At 38.0% G+C, this 21,439-nt stretch overlaps 2 protein-coding genes across 3 annotated transcripts in view; one reads left to right on the top strand and one right to left on the bottom strand.

The window, feature by feature from the left end:
• The window catches only part of LOC132113950 (INSYN2B protein-like), a 22,200-nt gene extending 10,424 nt beyond the window's left edge, over nt 1–11,776 (top strand). The window contains exons 2-4 of the mRNA XM_059522019.1: nt 659–2,182; nt 3,108–3,182; nt 10,302–11,776. Of these exons, the coding sequence (XP_059378002.1) occupies nt 879–2,182; nt 3,108–3,182; nt 10,302–10,470 (1,548 nt within the window). The 5' untranslated portion in view covers nt 659–878 and the 3' untranslated portion in view covers nt 10,471–11,776. The remainder of the gene's footprint in view (nt 1–658; nt 2,183–3,107; nt 3,183–10,301) is intronic.
• LOC132113948 (dedicator of cytokinesis protein 2-like) overlaps nt 1–21,439 on the bottom strand; it is a 112,450-nt gene that overhangs the window by 41,338 nt on the left and 49,673 nt on the right. For both annotated transcript variants that reach the window (XM_059522012.1, XM_059522013.1), the window contains exon 26: nt 13,946–14,041. In XM_059522012.1, coding sequence (XP_059377995.1) covers nt 13,946–14,041 — 96 coding nt within the window. The remainder of the gene's footprint in view (nt 1–13,945; nt 14,042–21,439) is intronic.

Genomic DNA, 21,439 nt, shown 5'->3' with positions numbered 1-21,439 from the left:
TCCATTGAGCTGTCCTGTCTCGACCCTATTTTGATAGCTCCACCCCACACATAAGTACGCAACCCAGGCAACGATTATGGTGGAGTCTACTGTATTATTATCTGCTGTATTAAACCTAATGTCTTACTTTTTTGACACACTTTGGGAGCTGATGCTTGAAACAGACAGTGGAGGAAATTTAGATGCTCCAGGTTTATAGGGTCTTTATCATAGCTGAAGGGAACGACAATTAAATGAACAAACAAGCGAACATGACACACGAGCATATTCAAACAAAAGCCATCATAGTTGTGTGAAACAAAGCAAAACCAGTGTTACTTGCTTATTGAGAAGAAACAAAGCAACCTCTGCATCCGATCGCAGGCCTTCCGGCTCCTTGATTTCTCTCCAGCGCTGGAAAGCTGATTCTGAAATTTACACGGGTCCTGCTTCTTGCCTTATCATAAGCCTTTTTTTGTTCCACAGACGTTTACCTCTATCTTTCTGTTGTCACTCGGCCTTGTCCGTCCTGTGCTCTCGTAGCCATCATGAGACATGCCCACTCGGCCCGATTTTGGAAAAAAATACATACTGTACAGTAGCCCAACTTTAAAAAGCTGCAGCACATGCATATTCAGTCTAATGTATTTTTACACACATCTTTCTTCTTCTTTCTCAGTCAGGTAAACGACGAATTTGGAGACTAAAAAGTGACACTGGACACTGGACTGACGTAAAAAATGGATTTCTGACCAATGTGATTATTTCTAATGCTGTGGAATACAATTTCCCAAAACACACAGTGGAATAATTATCTTTGTTTTAGATAGTATGCTTACAAACAAAGGCCACACCTCCTACAGTTCCTCCTCAGGGGGCTGAGCCAATCAGCAGAGGTCATGGGCCGTAGGGCAGCTGACACATCCAATGCAGTGCCGGCGCTAGAAGTACCTCTAGCTGGTGGGCAGGCCGTCCTGTCTCAAAAATGGGGCCCTTTGTGCAGTGTTGGCGTCCAAACGTCGCCAGGCCTCCGCTCACTTCCGTCATTGAAGAAGAAGACTCAAACGGTCAGTACGACCAACGGACCAACTGTCGAAACCATGTCGCTGGATCGGGCAAGGCGTTTTGAAGTTAACGGAAGGCACGTTGTCAAGGCGGCGTCCAGGAACCATGTGGCACAAGACAGGACATCCCAGGAGAGTGAGGTGTACTGTCAAATTAAAGCCAATCCAAACCAATTCAGGCCAAGGGGGAGTTTAAAAAGAACCCCTCGATATGTTAACGGAAGTATTGTTGCATCTGAGGTGGTGGGTGGAGTTTGCAGCGAAGGGGCTGAATCTGAGGAAGCGAGACGGCAGAGTCAAACAATGACGCATGAATGTAAGCGAGGTCAGTTGCTGAAAGGTGAGGCATCCAGGCCAACCACTGACTCATACACCACGCCCCCTCACCCATGTCGCATGATGCCGTCATCACCCAGACTGTGCGCCAGCTGTGGGCGGAGGCAGTCTCAAGCCCCACCTTGCATAACACCTGCTTGTCAGAAACGAGCAGCCAGTCATGTTCAAGCGACCATGACGCTTCCGCCGCTGCTGAGGAAAGGCTGTTCGCCTTGCTTGCAGAAACAAAACTCCACGGTTGCACAGCCAACATACACGCAAATTGCCAATCACACAATGCAAAACGCATTCTCCACCCCCTTACAATCCAACAAAAAAGATCCAAAAACAGAAGCATTTACACAGTCTGAAAAGGCCAAAAACGACTTGACAATGCAACACACGCAAACACGAGTCAAAACAGAATCAATCGCACAACTCACATCGCAAGACAGGAAGAACAAGTGTACGACCACACAAAAGCACAAATCCGCCACACCCACTCTTCCACCAAAGCAAGACTTGAAACCAATACAAGTCAAATATAAACCAGTACCTCCAGAGCTTCTGATTGGCTCAGGGGCGGGGCCTAAACCACAACCCCCGCCCACCCCTCCACCAGAACCTGAAACTGAGACAGAAACCGACTCTAAAGACACTCATCCACCTCCAACAGATGATATCCCACAATCCAATGGTGCACCTGGCGTTCTACATGGACTGCTGCAGAATGTAGAAGAAAACCTGCTGTATAATCAGGAAAAGATCAAAGTCCTTCTCAATGTCATTCAGGACCTGGAGAGGAACAAAGCAATGAGTGAAGGGTGAGTAAGAGTGAGTGAGAGTGAGAGATTAAGGCTCTGGAGTTCATGAAAGCCTGTTTGATTTGTGATTCCACACTTCCATCATCCCATAATTCCCCTGGTAACTGATGCATCTTGTGGCAACGCCTCGGGAATCTTGATCATCAGTGGAACAGCGACCCCCTACCGCTACCAAACTCTCTCTCTCTCTCTCTCTCTCTCTCATCTGATGTCTTATTTTCAGTCTCATCTTCACTGCTACACCTCCTAACACATTTACACCCTTTCTCTCAATCTCTTAAGAGTGTCCCTCTCTTTGTTCTCCTCCATCCACACACACATGGTTTCATCAGAACTCTGCTTTGATTGAAAGCTCAGATCTGTCAGGATTGATCAGGGAAGTGACTGTGTTGTATGTTTTAAAGTGTTCATTTTCATTACATATTCAAGGACATTCAATAGAGGTCTGTATGCCTGTGGGATTCCCGCTGGCCTTGATTTTATTTGTTGTGACACAGGACTAAATTTCTGAGATGTAGAAAAACTCCACACAAGTTTCTATATGCAGATGTGTTTTTGCATTACTAAATAGGCCTGGAACAACACTTCCAGCACTTTCATTTCATGAGAAAGCAGTCACTCAATGGAAAAACTATACATAATATAAATATAAATATACACAAACTAGACTTTACAAAATCTTTAACAACGAAAGCATAGGCTACAATAAAGCATCTGTGATTTTATTGAAAAGAAGACACTTCTTTTGTAATACCTGGAAATGATAAACAAAAATGCAGACGTGTGTAGGAAGAAAATCATTGTGGGTGGTAGTGGGATGGAAAAGAACAGACCTCTAATTCAATGCTCTGTGTGAATGTTTTACATGTGTTAAAGTTTGTGTGTGTTTGTGTGTGCTGGTCCTCATGCTTTCTTGTTGTTTCAGGCGTTGTTCTTACAGAACAGGTCAGGACATCAACAACTGCTCAACCTGCCAGAAAACAGCCTGCATCATATACAGGTAAACATGAACACAGCAGTCCTCTTCTGTCTATCATGTCGTAATTTTGCATTTTATTACCATTTTCCTCCCCGTCCAAGCCTTACAGTTAAACAGGCTGTTTTTGCTACTGTATTATATGCAAATGACCTCTGTTGTGAATGGCTAACCTTCACAATGAAAACGGTACCGTAAAGTAGTCAGAAGTGACACAAACATGAAAACACACTAACTGCATGACTTTTATTATCATCAAGCATTTCACACTAATCAAATCCCACGATCAACCACATGCAAACATTCCAAATTGGAGCCTTTTATAATTTAGTGATTTTTTTGAGTGGTGTTTTTGCTATTATGTCGGTTAGAGGCTGACAAAACCTCACTTTACACTGTGACTCTTCAGACTTTCAGCAACAGCTCGCAACACTGCACAGAGAGCATTAGCGGGTGTCACACAGGACACACTGTGCTAAAAAAACAGGTCGACGGTGACTGAATAGAGCAGAACACAGGAGTCTAAAAGCCATGTTAAAAATGCAACACTCATGCAGAGAGATGCAATGCAACATCTGAGACGTCCGTGTGATGCATATGTACTGTACATACTATAGATCAACTATTAAAAATATAGACCTGAATTTGCTGGATACATGAAAACAAAGATTTTTCTGAATTTGCACAGTCTTGTACTGTGAATGTCAGACTTGGTCTACATAGTATTTAACCTTGTAAAGCCTGACAAATTAAATAACAGTCTGAAATACATATCTACATTTTGAATTGGAACAGTTAGTTAATCCTTTAGATAAAATATTTGTTGAGTGTCATATTTGATACATCAGGCTTTTATGGCTCATATTATATGATATAGTAAGAATATGGAGGAAAAACAGCTCAATTTTATTCAGATAAACAGTGTGAGCAAAAATAAGCAATTTGGTGCAGATTCTGATATTTTTATGAACAAAAAAAGTTATTAAATTCTGATGCAAATATAACAGATACTTACATAAAATGATATAAATATCATTCCTCACTCTATATCTCCAATAATATGTCTTAGTAAGATGATATTTAAATGCATGGTTTATGATCAAAACATATAATGCAATGCCAGACAATGATGAACAAATATAAATGTTCCTCAAAAGCCTGATTATTTGATACTCGAGATATTTCTAAAAAAATATGAAGCAAAACTAAGCTGCTTCAGTCCAGGTGTTCAACTTGAAATATTACTTGCTAAAATGCCTAAACTATCAATTAGACGACAGAAGGCAAGCAGTATATTGAGTGCAACAGGTTTATCAGCAACGTATTTGTCAAAATGATCATTTAAAGGCCTTATTTTTATATTAAAGGCTTCACAGTGTTAACATTCTACTCAAAAAACAAATAAATCCATTTTCTATGACCCATTTAAAATATTATAAATCATGCACAGAGCCACATCTGAGTTATGTGTCTTCTGAGAGGCAGAAACAGACAGAAATTCACCAGGAGACCAGGAGAATGATTTAAGAGTTGCATCAATATCCTACAGCAGATCAAAACATCCAACAGCCAGCAGAAACCTGTGAGCATCTACTCTGTGCAGAAGAAACAGATTGTTTCAGTCTTAATTAGTGCTGCTTGCTAAATCAAGCATCATTATTACTATTTATCATAGTTAGGGTTACACTTGCCTCAGAAAAAAAAGAAGAAAGAGGCATTTAAGTAGATGTGAGTGTGTTTTTGTAGGTGTGTGATGTATTTATTAGTCAGGTGGTTTGTATGTTTGTTATAATCGAGAGACCGTGAGCTTCACTTCCCTTTCAACTGTAATGAAGCCTTGAGAGGGACACACACACACACACACACACACACACATATCATAAATTCAGAGAAAACTGTGAACCTGTGCGATATCCCTCCTGTCACACAAACACGCTCAGCCAGCGCTGGATGAAGTTTCCTCGACTCTTTTATCTCCCTTCCTTTTTTTCTTGTTGGGATAAACAGGATCATTTTTCCTGTACTATGAAGAGCTAATCGCACTATAATAGATGTTTCTAGCACTCACACTGAGGTAAAGCCACAGGAATCAATTAAGAGTTGGATTTCCCCTTGAAGTCTAATCTCATAACAATACAGTCTGACAAAGCCAGGAGCACATACACACACAGGTTCTGTTCCAAATGCTATCAAAGTCTTTGCTGTCTCAGCTTCCTTCTAAGGCAACATCCTCTGTAACTGATTTGGAGCTGACCCTAAATAGGCAGAAACTCTGTGTCATACAAATAGTGCTCCTCATGTGAAATGCACGGTAAGCTTGACAAGTTTCTTTTATGCATGCATTCATCTGTTCATGCATTCATCCTTTCTTTCATTCACACATTCATTATTTTTATCATGCATACATATATTTGTACACGCATGCATTCATTCATGCATTTATTCATGCATTTATTCATTTGCGTATGAGTTCATGCATTCAATCATGCATTCATGCTTTCATGTGTTCATTCATTTGTTTGTGTGTTTATATATTTGTTCATTCATTTGTTTGTGCTAGCATTTATTTGTTCATGCATGGATAAATTTGTTCATGCATGCATTAGAGTTTGCATGCATTTGTTAATGGATTCATTCATTTATTTTCTTACGCATTCATGCTTTCATTCATACATGCATGTGTACCATGTGTATGTTCATGCATTTCTGTATTCATGCATCCGTTCATTCATTAGGTTATGCATTTATGCATTAGTTTAAGTATTGATTCATTCATAGAGGGTTTATTAATGCTAACATTTCAGCCTTCAAACTAGAGATAATGTTCTAACAAAATCCAAATCCAGAACAGTTTTTTACTGTACCAATCTTTTTTTATGGACACTTAAACTTTGCATATATAGCCTAAATTGCATGGCTCATTTCAAATGCAATAAGCAATAAGTTTAAGTGTTCATAAAAAAGATTGGTATCTTAAAAATTTAAAAAACTTAAATTATAATAAATCATTACTAATATGAAGCCTGAAATGTCAGCTTTAAGGCACCCTCAGTAGTGCTTGAGAAAGAAGCATTTCTGCTTGTTCCGCTGTGTTGTTAATCTTTGTTTGCTATTTAAATTTTGTTGTGTTGTGTACTAAAAGGCCACCATGTCAGACACATAACTTTATAATAAAACCACTCCACAATAACATTAAACAATTCATTTAAGGCAAGGTAAAAAGACATAGAGCTGCTGTCTGTTTCAGTGAAGTCAGGTCAATATCCACATCTTTTAGTCAAGATTGTGCATCATTAACTTTCAAATTGGCACTTAAGTCTGACAACAATAGTAAAGTTTCTTCAACTCATATACCACTCTAAAAACTGTACTTTAATCTTTGAATCTTCTTTCAAGAGTCATCAATATATCCCAGAAGATTATTTTTTATTTTTTTTATTTAAATTGTGTCATTGTGTATCTGCTAAAAATGAACATTTCAGAGTACACTAGCATAAAAATGATCTCAAAGCTAAAATAAATTGATTTAAAGCTACAAAACTCTGGATTTCAAGTCATCTTTAATACTCCAAGAGCAACATCTGAGGAAAAAGAAAAAAAAAATCCTTTGGGTTTGCACACATGGATGCAGTGTGATTTATAGTGCTAGATTTCCTTTGACTCATGATTTCTGGAAAATAATATTGATGATTAAGATTTCTCCATGTCTGGAAGTGCAGACTCCAGCTTTGAGCTTTCTGACTGAGTGAACTCCCTTCCCTCAAAAGATCCGTTCATCACAAATTCTGCTTCCAGTTTCTTTATCTCTCTCTTTCTCCCTGACTTGATGCCTCATCCTCTAGGGATGAAGAAAGTTGAGATGGGCTCGGTTTTAGTGCTCTTTAAAATACAGAAATGCACACTTTTCTTCAACGTTTTCTTTGCCCATGCAAACCTCAGGAGGTTGCTCTGCAGTTACTAGATCGAGTCAAAAGAGTCTCAATGAATCATTTATGGCTTTATATTTTTGTCTTTGACATACATCTTCACAAACGTTATGTGACAAAGAGTTAAAGGTCTCACTAACACAGAGTTTGACCAATAAATAAAAAAGTGATGCAAGCACTACTGATGACAAAAAAAAAAAAAACTCCTTAGTGCTGATGAATTTGCATGGTGCACTGATCATATACATGTAAATGTGTCATCTGGATATGCAAATCAGAGACATCACCTAGCAATTTGTAGTGACAAATGACGCCCTCTGAAATGACAGCAACACTGAAAAACAGATTTACAGTTGGCAAAAACTGTTCAATACAAAACTGTGCAATACAGAAATAACTAGATTTGCATTTCCGGAAGAAAACAGCAGCACCTGCATGGCAACAAAAGGAGAGTTTGAGATTAAGGTATAGCACCGGTGCTTTAAAGCCATTGTGACTCTAAGCATCATGTTTAATCTCAACTGAGCATCAACATATACAATCTGTGCTGTATGAGTACAACTACAGAAGGTTGAACTATGTAAGCTTGTTTTCGAACAAATCTGGACTTTTTGCAATTCTGAGAAAAATCAGAATCGCAAGATATAAAGGCAAAATCGTGACAAATAATGTCAGAATTGTAAGCTATAAAGTCAGAATTGCAGGGGAGAAAAATATTGTGAAATGTTAACTCAGTTTTCATAGAAAAAGTTATAATTTTAAGATAAAATGTCACTTTTTTGTGGCAGAAACAAAACACCAGAAATGTATGTCATAAACTCAGAATTGTGGCATTAAAAACTTGAGATGTATGTGAGATGTAAACTCAGAATTGCAAGGTAAAGTCAGAAATGTGAAATGTAAACTTAGAAATGTGAGAAGAATTCTCAGTTCTCATTATTATGATTTTTTTGAAGTTTATATCTTGCACATAATGAACTATGAGTAAAAGTAATCTGAATTGTTTGATAAAATGTCACAGTTCCTTTATTTATTTATTATTATTATTTTATTTTTATTTTTATTTATTTTTTTATTTATTTTTTTATTATATATTTTTTTCTCAACGTAGTGGAAAAAAGCTTCCATATTAGACAGGTTCAGTTAAAGCAATAACAATCTTCACTATTCACGATGCAAAACAGTTATAAGAAAGATGCTCAATTGCCGTTCACTGTGAAATAATATAATGATTTAGAAAAGAAATGCAATAGCACAAACCATGTAGGATGGGTGTATTTTCTATGTAATGTCCTACAACAAACTGTTGGTGAACACACTTCGTTTATCTCTGTCCGTCATTATGGGGTTTGTTAACCTTCAGTATTTTCTCTGTCAATCTGTATTATTCTCTCATCCCTTTACCTCCATCTTTTGCTCATCACATTCCCTTTTTTTCTTTCTTTCTCTCTAATTCACTTAGTTGCTGGGAAATTGCATGCAGGACTGTGGCTAAACAGTAAATAGAGGGCATAACCCTGCACACACACACACACACACACACACATGCTGCTCGACTGCAGTCAGATGAAATGGTCAGTTTGATGCAGTTGTCATAATAGTTCATCTCAATGGCCTTGGCTCCAGACGTATTCTTCTCATTCGTTTATGCAGTGTGATTAAAAAAAATTAAATAAAAATAATAACTCATCACAAAGAGCTTCAAATCATTGACCCAAACCAACCAGCTCTGAGAAAAAGCAAAATATGACAAACTTTCACTTTAAAAACTAAAAAATACTGAAAAAATGTCAAAGATGTCAAAGACATGAAGCACTATGAATGATTTTAAAAGTTGGTGTTGTCAGTAAGCTTTTTTTTAAAGAAATAAATTAATATTTTTAGTCAGCAAGGATGCATCATCAAACGTGAAAGTAAAGACATGCATAATGTCATAAAATAATTCATTTTCAAATAAATGCTGCTGTTTTGAACTTTCTATTTATCAAATAATCCTTACAAAAAAAAAATGTATCACTGTTTCCGCAAAAAATATGAAGTAGCACAACTGTTTTCAATGTTGATAATAATTATAAATATTTCTTGAGCAGCAAATCAGCATACTGTATAAGAATGATTTCTGAAGAATCATATGACACTGAAGACTTGAGTAATGATGATAAAAATACAGCTTTGTTCACAGGAATTAATCATTACAAAAATATTTAAATAGAAATATTTCAATTCATTTTAAATTATTTCAATAATTTACTGTTTATACTGTATTTTTTAATCATATAAATGCGGCCTTATGTTAGGTCTCTGGGATTCTGTGAATTTGGCTATTAAACATTATTTAAAGATGTCCCAGAGCATAAGCAGGTGCAATGATTTAACTTCAGAACTCACAGTCAGTGTCTCTTGAAAGGTTTATACATAATCATTAAAAATCAATCTTTCTATGAAAAAGAAAAAATGAATGAATGAGACTTCTACTTCCTGAACTCATTCGCTGTGAAACTTGTAAGAAAATAAATGACGGACTGAGTAGAAGCAAACAGGGAGCCAGAAACACAGAAACATTCCTCAAACTCTCAAAGTCTTTCTATGTTTATGTTGCAGTTTATCTGAAGTTGTCTTTGTTATTTTGACATGTGTCATATTGTCTAAATGTTCATTTCTATGTCCGGATGAATGATCTGCCAGAACGGGTGTTTTTGTTCTCCTTTTGTTTTTTTCTTTCTCTTTCATCAATCACACACTTTTTTCACAAAAACAAGATAACAGATTTTTTTTTTGCAATTATTGCTAATTATAGAAATTATTCCTCAATACCATAACCCACCGTTATCATCAAAATTACTATCTTGTTTCCATGATTTAAAGCATCTTATATTTGCAACAAGCATTGATTTGATCTTAAAACCAAAAAGAAATTACATTCACAGTGCATGTATCTTCCGTAATTCTGATGTATTTCTGAGTGAAACAGAATAATCAGTGAGAAATAATGTAACGTGATATGATTGTGAGAAATGTACTATGACATTATTTTTGTTTGTGTTGTTTCAGCACTTAAAAAACGAATTTACAAACAAATTATATTTGGAAGAAAAAAAAAGCAGACAAATATTATTTTCTGTAGAATTTTTGAGAGAGCTATTCCTTTAACCTCTCATTGCATTATTAATATTATATCTTTTTATAATTAATTTTACCCTAATATCTGTATTTCTAGTGTGGAGCACGACTTCCGAGTGCAGGAGGGACAATTTCATAGCATTCTGGAAGCCTTGGATGAAGCAGAGTACGATGTTCCCGCCCCCGTCCCAAAGCCCGCCCACATACAACCTCGAACCAAGAGCCGCGTCAAGAAACTGCGAAAGAAGTGTTTCTGGTGGCTGTAGAGAACCATCAGCATGGAGATCTACCGCGGTTTAGATTGTATAAGTACTTTCATTGGCATTCATGGAAGATGCCACCAGCATCACCGCTGTCACAGAGAATGTCGGAAAATAAAACTGTTGGACCATGAGCTTCATAATACAGTCCAGCATAGAGGATTTGTTAAAACGTTGCTCCTACTGAACGGATTACGCTTCAAAATAACTGTAACATTTTGACGAAATTCTCAAAGCCCAGGCTGAACCAAAAGCTCATCTGACATCCTGAAAACTTGAGGACAATTTAAAACCCAAGGAGACCCAGAAGACCTCGCGTCTAACCAGTCAATAAATCCCCTTCATAGTGTCTGACAGAGGCGGAGTGCAGTCGATATCCCTCTACGCTGACGTACAGAGTGTTATCCTGATGGAGATTCTCTGTCTCATCTCCTCATCACCGTTCTCTGACCTTTGTGTGGATGGCTTTGGTCCCCGACTAATGAATGTCTAACGCTATGTTCCCAAACTTAGTGATCTGCCTACATACACAGCATGTTAAGGAAGCGGTAGTTGAGCTCCCCATCCAAAGGCAGTTCCAAAATAGGTCGTCTTATAAGATACAACCACACTGCATTGTCCTTAATGGTTTAACAACCATAACAACTAAGTTAAACTTACTGTTTAAATAAATCGTTCAGCCGAAAATGGAAATTTGCTGAAAATGAACTCACCCTCAGTCCATCAAAGATATAGATGAGCTTTCTTTCTTTCCCCATGGGAATAAATTTGGAGAAATGTAGCATTACATCACTTGCTCACCAATGAATCCTCTGCAGTGAATGGGTGGCGTCAGAATGAGAGTCAAAACAGCTGATTAAAACATCACCATAATCCACAAGTAATTCACACCACTCCAGTCCATCAATTCATGTCTTGTGAAGTGAAAAGCTGTTTCTGAGAAACAAATCCGTCATTAAGATGTCTTCAACTTCAAGCTTCTAGTTCTGGCCAAATGATGAGTCCATAATTTATAATGAGCTTTCTCCAGTGAAAAAGTCCATCCCCTGTTGTCCTTTCACATCAAAATCCACCCACATAACTGTTTAGAACTGTTTTGGGCTGTGTTTGCTCAAAAACTGTGAGCTGTGCATATTTCTCTTCTGATCCAGATGAGATGACTTTTTCACTGGAGGAAGCAATATTATGGATTATGGGCTGTTGTTTTAAGATGGAAAACAATGGTTTGAAGATAAAACCATGGAGTGATATCTTAAAAAAATGCAGATTTTCACTTCACAAGATGTTAGTTGATGGACTGGAGTGGTGTGAATTACTGATTATTGTAATGTTTTAATCAGCTGTTTGGACTCTCATTCAGACAGCACCCATTCACCACAAATGATCCATTGGTTAGCAAGTGATGCAATGCTACATTTCTCCAAATCTGTTCCCATGAACAAACAAACTCATCTACATCTTGGATGGCATGAGGGGGACTACATTTTCAGCAAATGTTCAATTTTGGGGTGAACTATTCCTTTAATTAGAATCAATCGACTGGAAGCAATCAGTCAATCTGTTTCAGTAAGGACGCTGCCTATTCAGAGAGCAAGCAGCTCACTAGGTTTTGGAACAGAGTTCAAATGTAATAAAGATTTAAGTACAGAATTCAACATTTTAAAGTCCTAACATTTTCAAGTGATAATGTGATTCTAAAAGCAAAAGCAAGAGGGAAAGTGTGACTAAAGGGGCTGTTCATACCAAACATTCTCGTATTACATCTGTGCCATTTCTGAGTTGGTCGATTTACATAAACATGCATTTGTAAAACACTGTGTCAAATTAAAAGTACAATTTTTAACAAATGTATCACATTTGGTTCCCTGGAGACATTTTCAGATGTATGCAAATGGCTCCTATTGCTACGTTCATGTCTGATTGAAATTATCATAATCACTAAATGAGATTCTACTCAGAATTGTTCAGCTTCTCAGAATCAGGAATTATACACTTAATGTCAAAATTGCTGCATAACAATAGAATGGCTGCATTTGTAGCTTTATTCATAATGAAAGTAAAAAAAAAAAAAAAGTTGTATAGTTAAAAGTATACAAACACTGATATATTTATATATATTATAAAAAGTTATATATATATATATATATATATATATATACAGTACAGACCAAAAGTTTGGAAACATTCCTATTTTTAATGTTTTTGAAAGAAGTTTCTTCTGCTCATCAAGCTTGCATTTATTTGATCAAAAATACAGAAAAAACAGTAATATTGTGAAATATTATTACAACTTAAAATAATAGTTTTCTATTTGAATATACTTTAAAAAAGCAATTTATTCCTGTGATGCAAAGCTGAATATTCAGCATCATTACTCCAGCCTTCAGTGTCACATGTAACATCCAGTCTATCACATGATCATTTAGAAATCAGCTTTGCATCACAGAAATAAATTATAATTTAAATTATAATAAATTAAAAAAAAAAATTTTTTAAATTGTAATAATATATTACAATATTGCACTTTTTTCTGTATTTTTGATCAAATAAATGCAGGCTTGATGAGCAGAAGAAACTTCTTTCAAAAACATTAAAATTATAATGTTTCCAAACTTTTGGTCTGTACTGTATATATATATATATATATATATATATATATATATATATATACATAATCATTACATTCATTTACCTCCACATTCACATATATGTGTAAAGGTACAGCAAATGTTGTTTGTCTGTAAATGAAATTGCTGCCATTTTTATTTTCACTGAATTTTGAGTTTCTGATTTGTATTTTGTGAGTTCGACAAAAACACTGGCAGGTTTTAGAAACAGGTAATTATGGTCATTTCACCATGACATGAACGTCCCATTAATGCAATATGGATGCAACTGCTAATTCCCTCACAGACACATATTACTGAATTTAAAGTGTAAATGTTTGATGTTCTCACAGACATTTTAGTATCAATGTTTAGATTCATTATGATCAATGAATTCACAAACACTGATATATCTTTCTCTATCATTCACACTTTCTCACATACAGATAAACACGTTTTGCTTCCTAAAGTACTAAAACACACACACTGGTTCAAACGCACGTCTTCCGCTCCGTATCTGTCCTGTACTCATGGCCAGACTTGAAAATATACAGTATATAAATAAAAATATAAGATAACAAATATTATAATCAATGTATTTTTATACGCCAATATTCTGATAGTCTAAGACTACATTTCCCACAATGCACTTCTTCCTCCTTCCTTGTTTGTAAATGAGATATTTAAGATGACATCAATAAAATTGTGTATTTTAATGCAATAAATGTTTCCGGTCTGGTGATATAGTTAACCTCAAAATACCAGATCTGGCATTTGTTTCCATCATTAACTAAGTATGAGCAAAATTAATAGTGACATTTGATTAAAAGAAGAAAAGGAGAATGAAGGGAAAGGATGTAGTGGTTTAAACTCACGATGAGAGTGTGTTCTCGGCCCATCGTGATGACTGTGCAGTTTATCGTCCTCAGCAGAGACGACACAATGTCCTGAATGTGCTGAAATGTGTCTCCCTGGAAGAGACAAAACACTTGTCATTTGTATTCTAGCGCTGAACCCGCTGCATTCAAATGGTCACAGATTTTCTCATTAAGTCGGCCAATTAAAACAAAACCACATATAATTAAAAACAAATAAATAAATACTGCATTGGCAACTAACTTAGTTAAACTGGAGTGCCAAAATGACTGAAACCAAAACTGAAAATATTATATTAATTCATATATTAATATATTCATCTTTTTATATGTAAAACAAATTAATAAAATATATGTATATAACAAAATAAATGTCATTATATTCCTCAGAATTTAATGCAAACAATCAGACAAGTAAACACAGTCTGGCTTGTGATACAATTCACATAAGTGAATTCAAGTGTATTCACGAAGTGATATATCCAGTGTTGGGAAAGTTCACTTTCTACATGAACTAGTTCAAAGTTCAATTCACAAATTTTAAAATGAACTAGTTCAGTTCATAGTTCAAACTACAAAATTTTGAACTAAAGTTCACAGTTACAAAAATGAACTATTTCATAGTTCTTTTTTTCCATACGTTGCTGCGAGCAATTATTTTTCAAAATTATTGCTAAAGCCCATATAGAATCACAGACAGCAATTATTTTATCAGTTTTAACAATGAAGCTATGCGTCAGATTTCATCTTCATATCCAATTTTGAATCCTTATCCAACCAGGGTTTACATTAGCATTGAGGGGACAGCATTTCCCCATTGTTGCTTTAATGCTTTGTCTCCCATTCTCACCGACCTTGTCATAAACATCATAAAATACTTTTAAATGATCATACGCCTTCTTGCTACATGCTGCTGTCGTTTGCTGTTTTTTTTTGATGACGCGTCACGCATGCGGCGGACGGCGGTGTGACACTGGTGGCTGGTGTTGCCAGATTGGGTGTTTTTCCGCTACATATTAAGACCTGTTTACGGTGTGTTTTAGCCGGATTTTCGCCTGGAACCCTCTATAGAAATCTGGCACCCTATTGAACGAAGTTAACCTGAGAGAGCGTGCCGTTCACAGACACCAGAATGAACGAGTTCACAGTAACGTTCATCAGGCATTAATACAGCACGTTCAGTTCACTTTCGCCCAAAATATGAACGAGTTCATGAACTATCGTTCAATGAATGCGTTCAGGCACAACACTGGATATATCTAACTCCTCCTTATTAAATGGAGCTTAAACAACCAGACAAGGGGTCGGTGTGGAAAGATTCACATCAAAACTGAAAATGATGTACAACCCGAATTCCGGAAAAGTTGGGACGTTTTTTAAATTGTAATAAAATGAAAACTAAAAGACTTTCAAATCACATGAGCCAATATTTTATTCACAATAGAACATAAATAACATAGCAAATGTTTAAACTGAGAAAGTTTACAATTTTATGCACAAAATGAGCTCATTTCAATTTTGATTTCTGCTACAGGTCTCAAAATAGTTGGGACGGGGCATGTTTACCATGGTGTAGCATCTCCTTTTCTTTTCAAAACAGTTTGAAGACGTCTGGGCATTGAGGCTATGAGTTGCTGGAGTTTTGCTGTTGGAATTTGGTCCCATTCTTGCCTTATATAGGTTTCCAGCTGCTGAGGAGTTCGTGGTCGTCTTTGACAAATTAATAAAAGATATGTATATAACAAAATAACCAAAACTTAAATTAAAATGTAAACTGAAAATATAAAACTAAAAGCTTCAACATTCAAATATTAATAAATACTACTGTAGCATACAAGTAATACTAAAAGCACACTGGATGACTGCTGTTTTAGTCTCTCTCCTACTTCCTTCTCATGAGAGAGCAGGTTAAGTTTCCCTCCTGTCTGTGTGTGAGAATCAGCCTACAGGAAAATGACTGGTGTGTGTGTGTGTGTGTGTGTGTCTGTGTGTGTGTGTGTGTGTCTGTGTGTGTGTCTGTGTGTCTGTGTGTCTGTGTCTGTGTGTGTGAGTGTGTGTGTGTGTGTGTGTGTGTGTGTGTGTGTGTGTGTGTGTGTGTGTGTGTTTACCACCCCCTCACTAATTTCATGACGCAGAGACGGATAAAGTGAGGGATTGAGAGAGAGAGAAACATCTGTTCATCTCTACATTCAGTATTTCATTTCATATTGTGTTTCTCAGCGTCAACAGCTCTTCACTTCAGCTGTTGCCTCAAACATACTCTCTCTCTGTGTGTGTGTGTGTGTGTGTGTGTGTGTGTGTGTGTGTGTGTGTGTGTGTCTTTGTCTCGCCTCCTTTATCATTGGTCTCTCTCATCTGTCTCATTCTTTCTCAGTGGTCAGTGGATGATGTCTTAATCAGGTATACCTCTAATCCCCGTGGAGTGTGGGGATTAGAGGTATATATATATATATATATATTTTTTAATAGTAATATTATTTCGCAATATTGCTGCTTTTACTGTATTTTTAATCAAATAAATGTAGCCTCTTACCGACCCCAAACTTTTGTACATTAATTTCTTGTGATTTTGGGATGAAATATGATGTATATTCTATCATGAAAATTAGTTGATTAGCTTTAGTTCATTACATATTAGCAGGATATTTATGGTTGCTAAGCATACTCTCATCTTCAAATAGATGTGTTTATCTGCATTTTATAATGGCTCTAAACGCAGCTCATCCTGTCACAATATAGAGTCAAAACGACACACTCAGGAATACCTAGACAGCTTATTTCCCATCCCATAATGTTTGTGTGCTGTTCTACAATCACTCGCTCTCACAAATGTTCTCTCATCTGTATTTTTAGAAGAATCGTTTGAGGTAAATAATGTTTTGAAGGCTCTCTGAGAGTTTAATTCAAACTGCAGCATGAAACATGCCCTGAGAGAGAGAGAGAAGGAGAGCGAGCGTCTTCCTCACACCTCACACCTCACACTGTTTGTTTGAACTGTCAAATGCTCTCTGAATCCTGTTAAAGGAGCAGACGAGGTCATGACCCCATCACATCTTCATTTTGATCTCTCTTCAGCACTCCATCATTCTCATCAGTCGGTCAACTTCATATAATCAGACGGGTTTGACCCGCTCACCTTGCCTTTCCGCTTAAACACAAACAGCTCTTAATAGACATTTATGCTTCAGTACAAGTTAAAGGTGAAGTGTATCATTAGTTAAATGTTAAAACTGCACTTGTAATATTCAGAGTCAACTATATTTAAGACATTCATACGTTGACTTCCTGAAGAGTGTACACACTGAAGGTTGGTTTCATTAGCATCTGTGCCATGACTGATAAATGAACACTGAAAATGAAAAGCGATGTACAGAGAGACAAATCAAACCTTTTTAAAATTATTAAAAATTTCAAAATAAATAAATACTATTATTTTTGTCTTAATACTCTTAATATGTCATAATATTGAAAATTATATAATGCTAATGCATGCATATAGTATTTATTTTACATTTTAATAATAATATATATATATATATATATATATATATATATATATATATATATATATATATATATATATATATATATATATATATGTTCTATTTTAAAACACACACACACACATATATATCTATATAAAATTTTAAAATTATATAAAAATTAAAAATTATTATTAAATGTACATAAATTATATAAAATATCAATAACCTCACAGACTTCTATGGAAGCATATGTACTACTTTAAAGGTATGAAATTATTTTCTGTAGTAATGAGCATTTTGCCACAAATGCTTTAAATAGCTCTTCACTTGTTTTGAACCCAGAGCCTTTCTTTAATATGAAGCAGCCTAAGTGCTGATTTAAACACACACACACACACCAAAGAGTCTGGGTTAAACAGACAGTGCCCTGACCTCCTTTATTACCTTCCTCTCTCAACGGTACACTGCTTTCTTTGGAAATGGAAGTTCAGGAGGCTCAGTGTCTTGTGCACCAGCGTTTGGAAAGTGAGACTAGAGCATCGGACTTGAAAGAACCCAAGTCTAATTAACCTCCGTTTAGGTAAGTGTGTGTGTGTGTGTGTTTGATTAGATGCAGGTTTCAAATAATAATCATAATTCTCAGAAAGTTGGAAGATTTGAACCCTCAGAATCTTAGAAACTTCTCAATTCTTAATCAAAAAGTGAAAAAAAGATTTGATGTCGATTATCAAACTCGTACATCACAACACATGATAACACACTCTAATAAGTATTCTTTATATTTTATTGTCATTTTAGTGTACTTTTTTAAATGAAATTTTAAAAAGATTGAACATCCCAAGGTTACGAATGTAACCCTAGTTCCTTGAAGGAACAAGACGCTGCGTTGAACACTTTGTCGAACGCTTTGGGGAACGCCTTTGGCAAGGCCGACTCTGAATATCATGTGCAATCTGTCCAGTGGAAGGGCGTGACATCACAGGCGGGGTGACATAGCGACCAGGAAGCTATAAAAGCACATGCTGTGCAGCTGGCTTTGGCTTCGAGTAGGGAAGCAAGCGCCGGCAGGGGTGCCGGGAGTATGGCGATACGACGCAGTGTCTCGTTCCTTCGAGGAACTAGGGTTACATTCGTAACCTTGGGACGTTCTTCTTCAGGAACTCGAGCTTCGTCGAATGCTTTGGAGAACGATGTGCCCACGCTGCCAGACTTCCAAATCCCTGCCTAGTGTGTATCCGAATAGCACAGCTAAAGCGGGAGAACAGAAGAGCCAGGAGTGGCTCGCATATCTATATTGTAAAATCTGACGAAAGTGGAGGGGTGGACTATCCCGCAGCATGACAGATGTCCAAGAGGGACACACCTGCTGAGAAGGCCTTAGAGGCTGTCATACCCCGTGTAGAGCGAGCCTTGGCTCCCAACGGCCCATAGGTAACGTTGATAGCTTCAACTATGCAACAACTAAGGTTCTGCTTAGTTGCAGGAAATATCCCACTCTGGGGGGACCATGGCACACAGGCCATCGGTCCGACTTTGTCCACAGGGCAGCTCGGTGGATATATGTGTCCAGCGCTCAAGCTGGTGCTTTGAGAAGAGTGCTTTGGCCATGCTGGGTGTAAGTCTCGGTAGGTAGGGGCCACCGAAGGGGCCTACAGTTTAAAGGATCAGATGTCTATCTGAAATATCTTGAATTGGCTCGAATGAAGCTTACACCTCTAAAACCACAACCAATTCCCAGGGGGGAAATGGGACTGCACTGGAGGCCTCAGCCTCATTGCAGGTAACGTGTCACTATGGGGTGTCTATCCACTGATTGATCATGGGAAGGGACATGGTAAGCTACAATGGCCGCCATGTAAGCCTTTAAGGTGGAGTAGATTAACCCTGCAGAGAGCCTGGCTTGTAGAAACTCCAGAACTGTACAAACTGGGCAGTTAACAGGGTCAAGCTGGCGATCTCTGCACCATGAGGTGAAGAGTTTCCACCTCAGGGTGTAAAGTTTCCTCGTTAAGGGAGCTCTGGATTGGAGGAGGGTCTCAACAGCCTCGGTTGAGAGACCGGATTCTATGAGCTTTGCCCCCTCAGGGGCCACACCCACAGTTTCCACAACTCCGGGCGAGGGTGAATTATCTTGCCCTGCGCCTGAGAGAGTAGATCTGTCCTGGTCGGAATCTCCCATGGAGAGCCGTCAAGGAGAGAGATCAGATCTGAGAGCCATACTCGGCCCAGTCAGAACGGGGCTACTAATAGAAGAAGGACCCCGTCCTGGCGTACTCTTGCCAGAACTCCCGGGAGCAGAGCGATAGGGGGAAAGGCATACAGACGAAGCCTCAGCCTGGTCTGTACTATATTGTCCAGTCCCAGAGGAGCTGGATGAACTAGAGAGAGGACACTGCGATATCTCTGAGTCGCAAAGAGGTCCAAAAACTCTCCATATCTACTTCACCACCTCGGGGTGAAGACCCCCGGGCCTCGGCCCTTGTCTCGACAGTATAACTGCTCCCACAGTCAATCTCCCAGGACTATACACTGCTCTGAACAAGAGGAGTTTGTCCTGGGACCACAGAAGGATCTGGTGTGCCAGCTTGTACAAGGGGCGCGAACGCAGATCCGCCAATGTGTTGTTGGTGCGCACCAACACATGATGACCTCTCAGGTCTGGGAGGAAATATTTCAATGCTTGATGCACAGCTAGCATCTCTAGACAACTGGTATGCCATGTCAGATGGCGACTGCTCCACAGACCGCGGACAGGGTGGCCACTCATGACCGTACCCCAATCAGTGAGAGACACGTCTGTCGCTAGCATTACACAGCGACAAAGAGCCCCCAGCACCGGGCCCTGATTCAAGAACCAAGGTTTCTTCCACATGTCTAAGGCACGAAGGCATCATCGCGTGACCTTGATAGTTCGAAGTGGGTTCCCCCTCAGAGGGCACTGGGGTGAGATGGGCACAGTGTAATGAGGTGGACACCGCTCTACCCCAGTAGGGGCCGCCCTCTGCAATCATGACCGAAATGCGTCATGACTTCTTGGCCATGGACCTCCCAGCCTGAAGTACGGCTCCTTCCGATTCTGATTAGGCTGGGAAGTCCCTGGCCCAGAGCGTTGCTTCAGCCTCTGGTCCCGAAGCAGGGAACACGGGCGGCAACGCTCTGTTTGTACGCGAAGGGGGTTGCTCCCACCCAGCAGTCCCTCCAGTACATCTAACTTCACAAGTTAAATAAATGTCATTATATTCCTCAGAATTTAATGCAAACAATCAGACAAGTAAACACAGTCTGGCTTGTGATACAATTCACATAAGTGAATTCAAGTGTATTCACGAAGTGATATATCCAGTGTTGGGAAAGTTCACTTTCTACATGAACTAGTTCAAAGTTCAATTCACAAATTTTAAAATGAACTAGTTCAGTTCATAGTTCAAACTACAAAATTTTGAACTAAAGTTCACAGTTACAAAAATGAACTATTTCATAGTTCTTTTTTTCCATACGTTGCTGCGAGCAATTATTTTTCAAAATTATTAGATTATTAGAACACATTATTAGAATCACAGACAGCAATTATTTGATCAGTTTTAACAATGAAGCTATGCGTCAGATTTCATCTTCATATCCAATTTTGAATCCTTATCCAACCAGGGTTTACATTAGCATTGAGGGGACAGCATTTCCCCATTGTTGCTTTAATGCTTTGTCTCCCATTCTCACCGACCTTGTCATAAACATCATAAAATACTTTTAAATGATCATACGCCTTCTTGCTACATGCTGCTGTCGTTTGCTGTTTTTTTTTGATGACGCGTCACGCATGCGGCGGAGCGACACTGGTGGCTGGTGTTGCCAGATTGGGTGTTTTTCCGCTACATATTAAGACCTGTTTACGGTGCGTTTTAGCCGGATTTTCGCCTGGAAGGCTCTATAGAAATCTGGCACCCTATTGAACGAAGTTAACCTGAGAGAGCGTGCCGTTCACAGACACCAGAATGAACGAGTTCACAGTAAA

The sequence above is a fragment of the Carassius carassius genome, chromosome 33, assembly GCF_963082965.1.
Source record: "Carassius carassius chromosome 33, fCarCar2.1, whole genome shotgun sequence".
Taxonomy (NCBI): Eukaryota; Metazoa; Chordata; class Actinopteri; order Cypriniformes; family Cyprinidae; genus Carassius; species Carassius carassius.
This window is presented reverse-complemented; position numbering and strand designations above follow the sequence as displayed.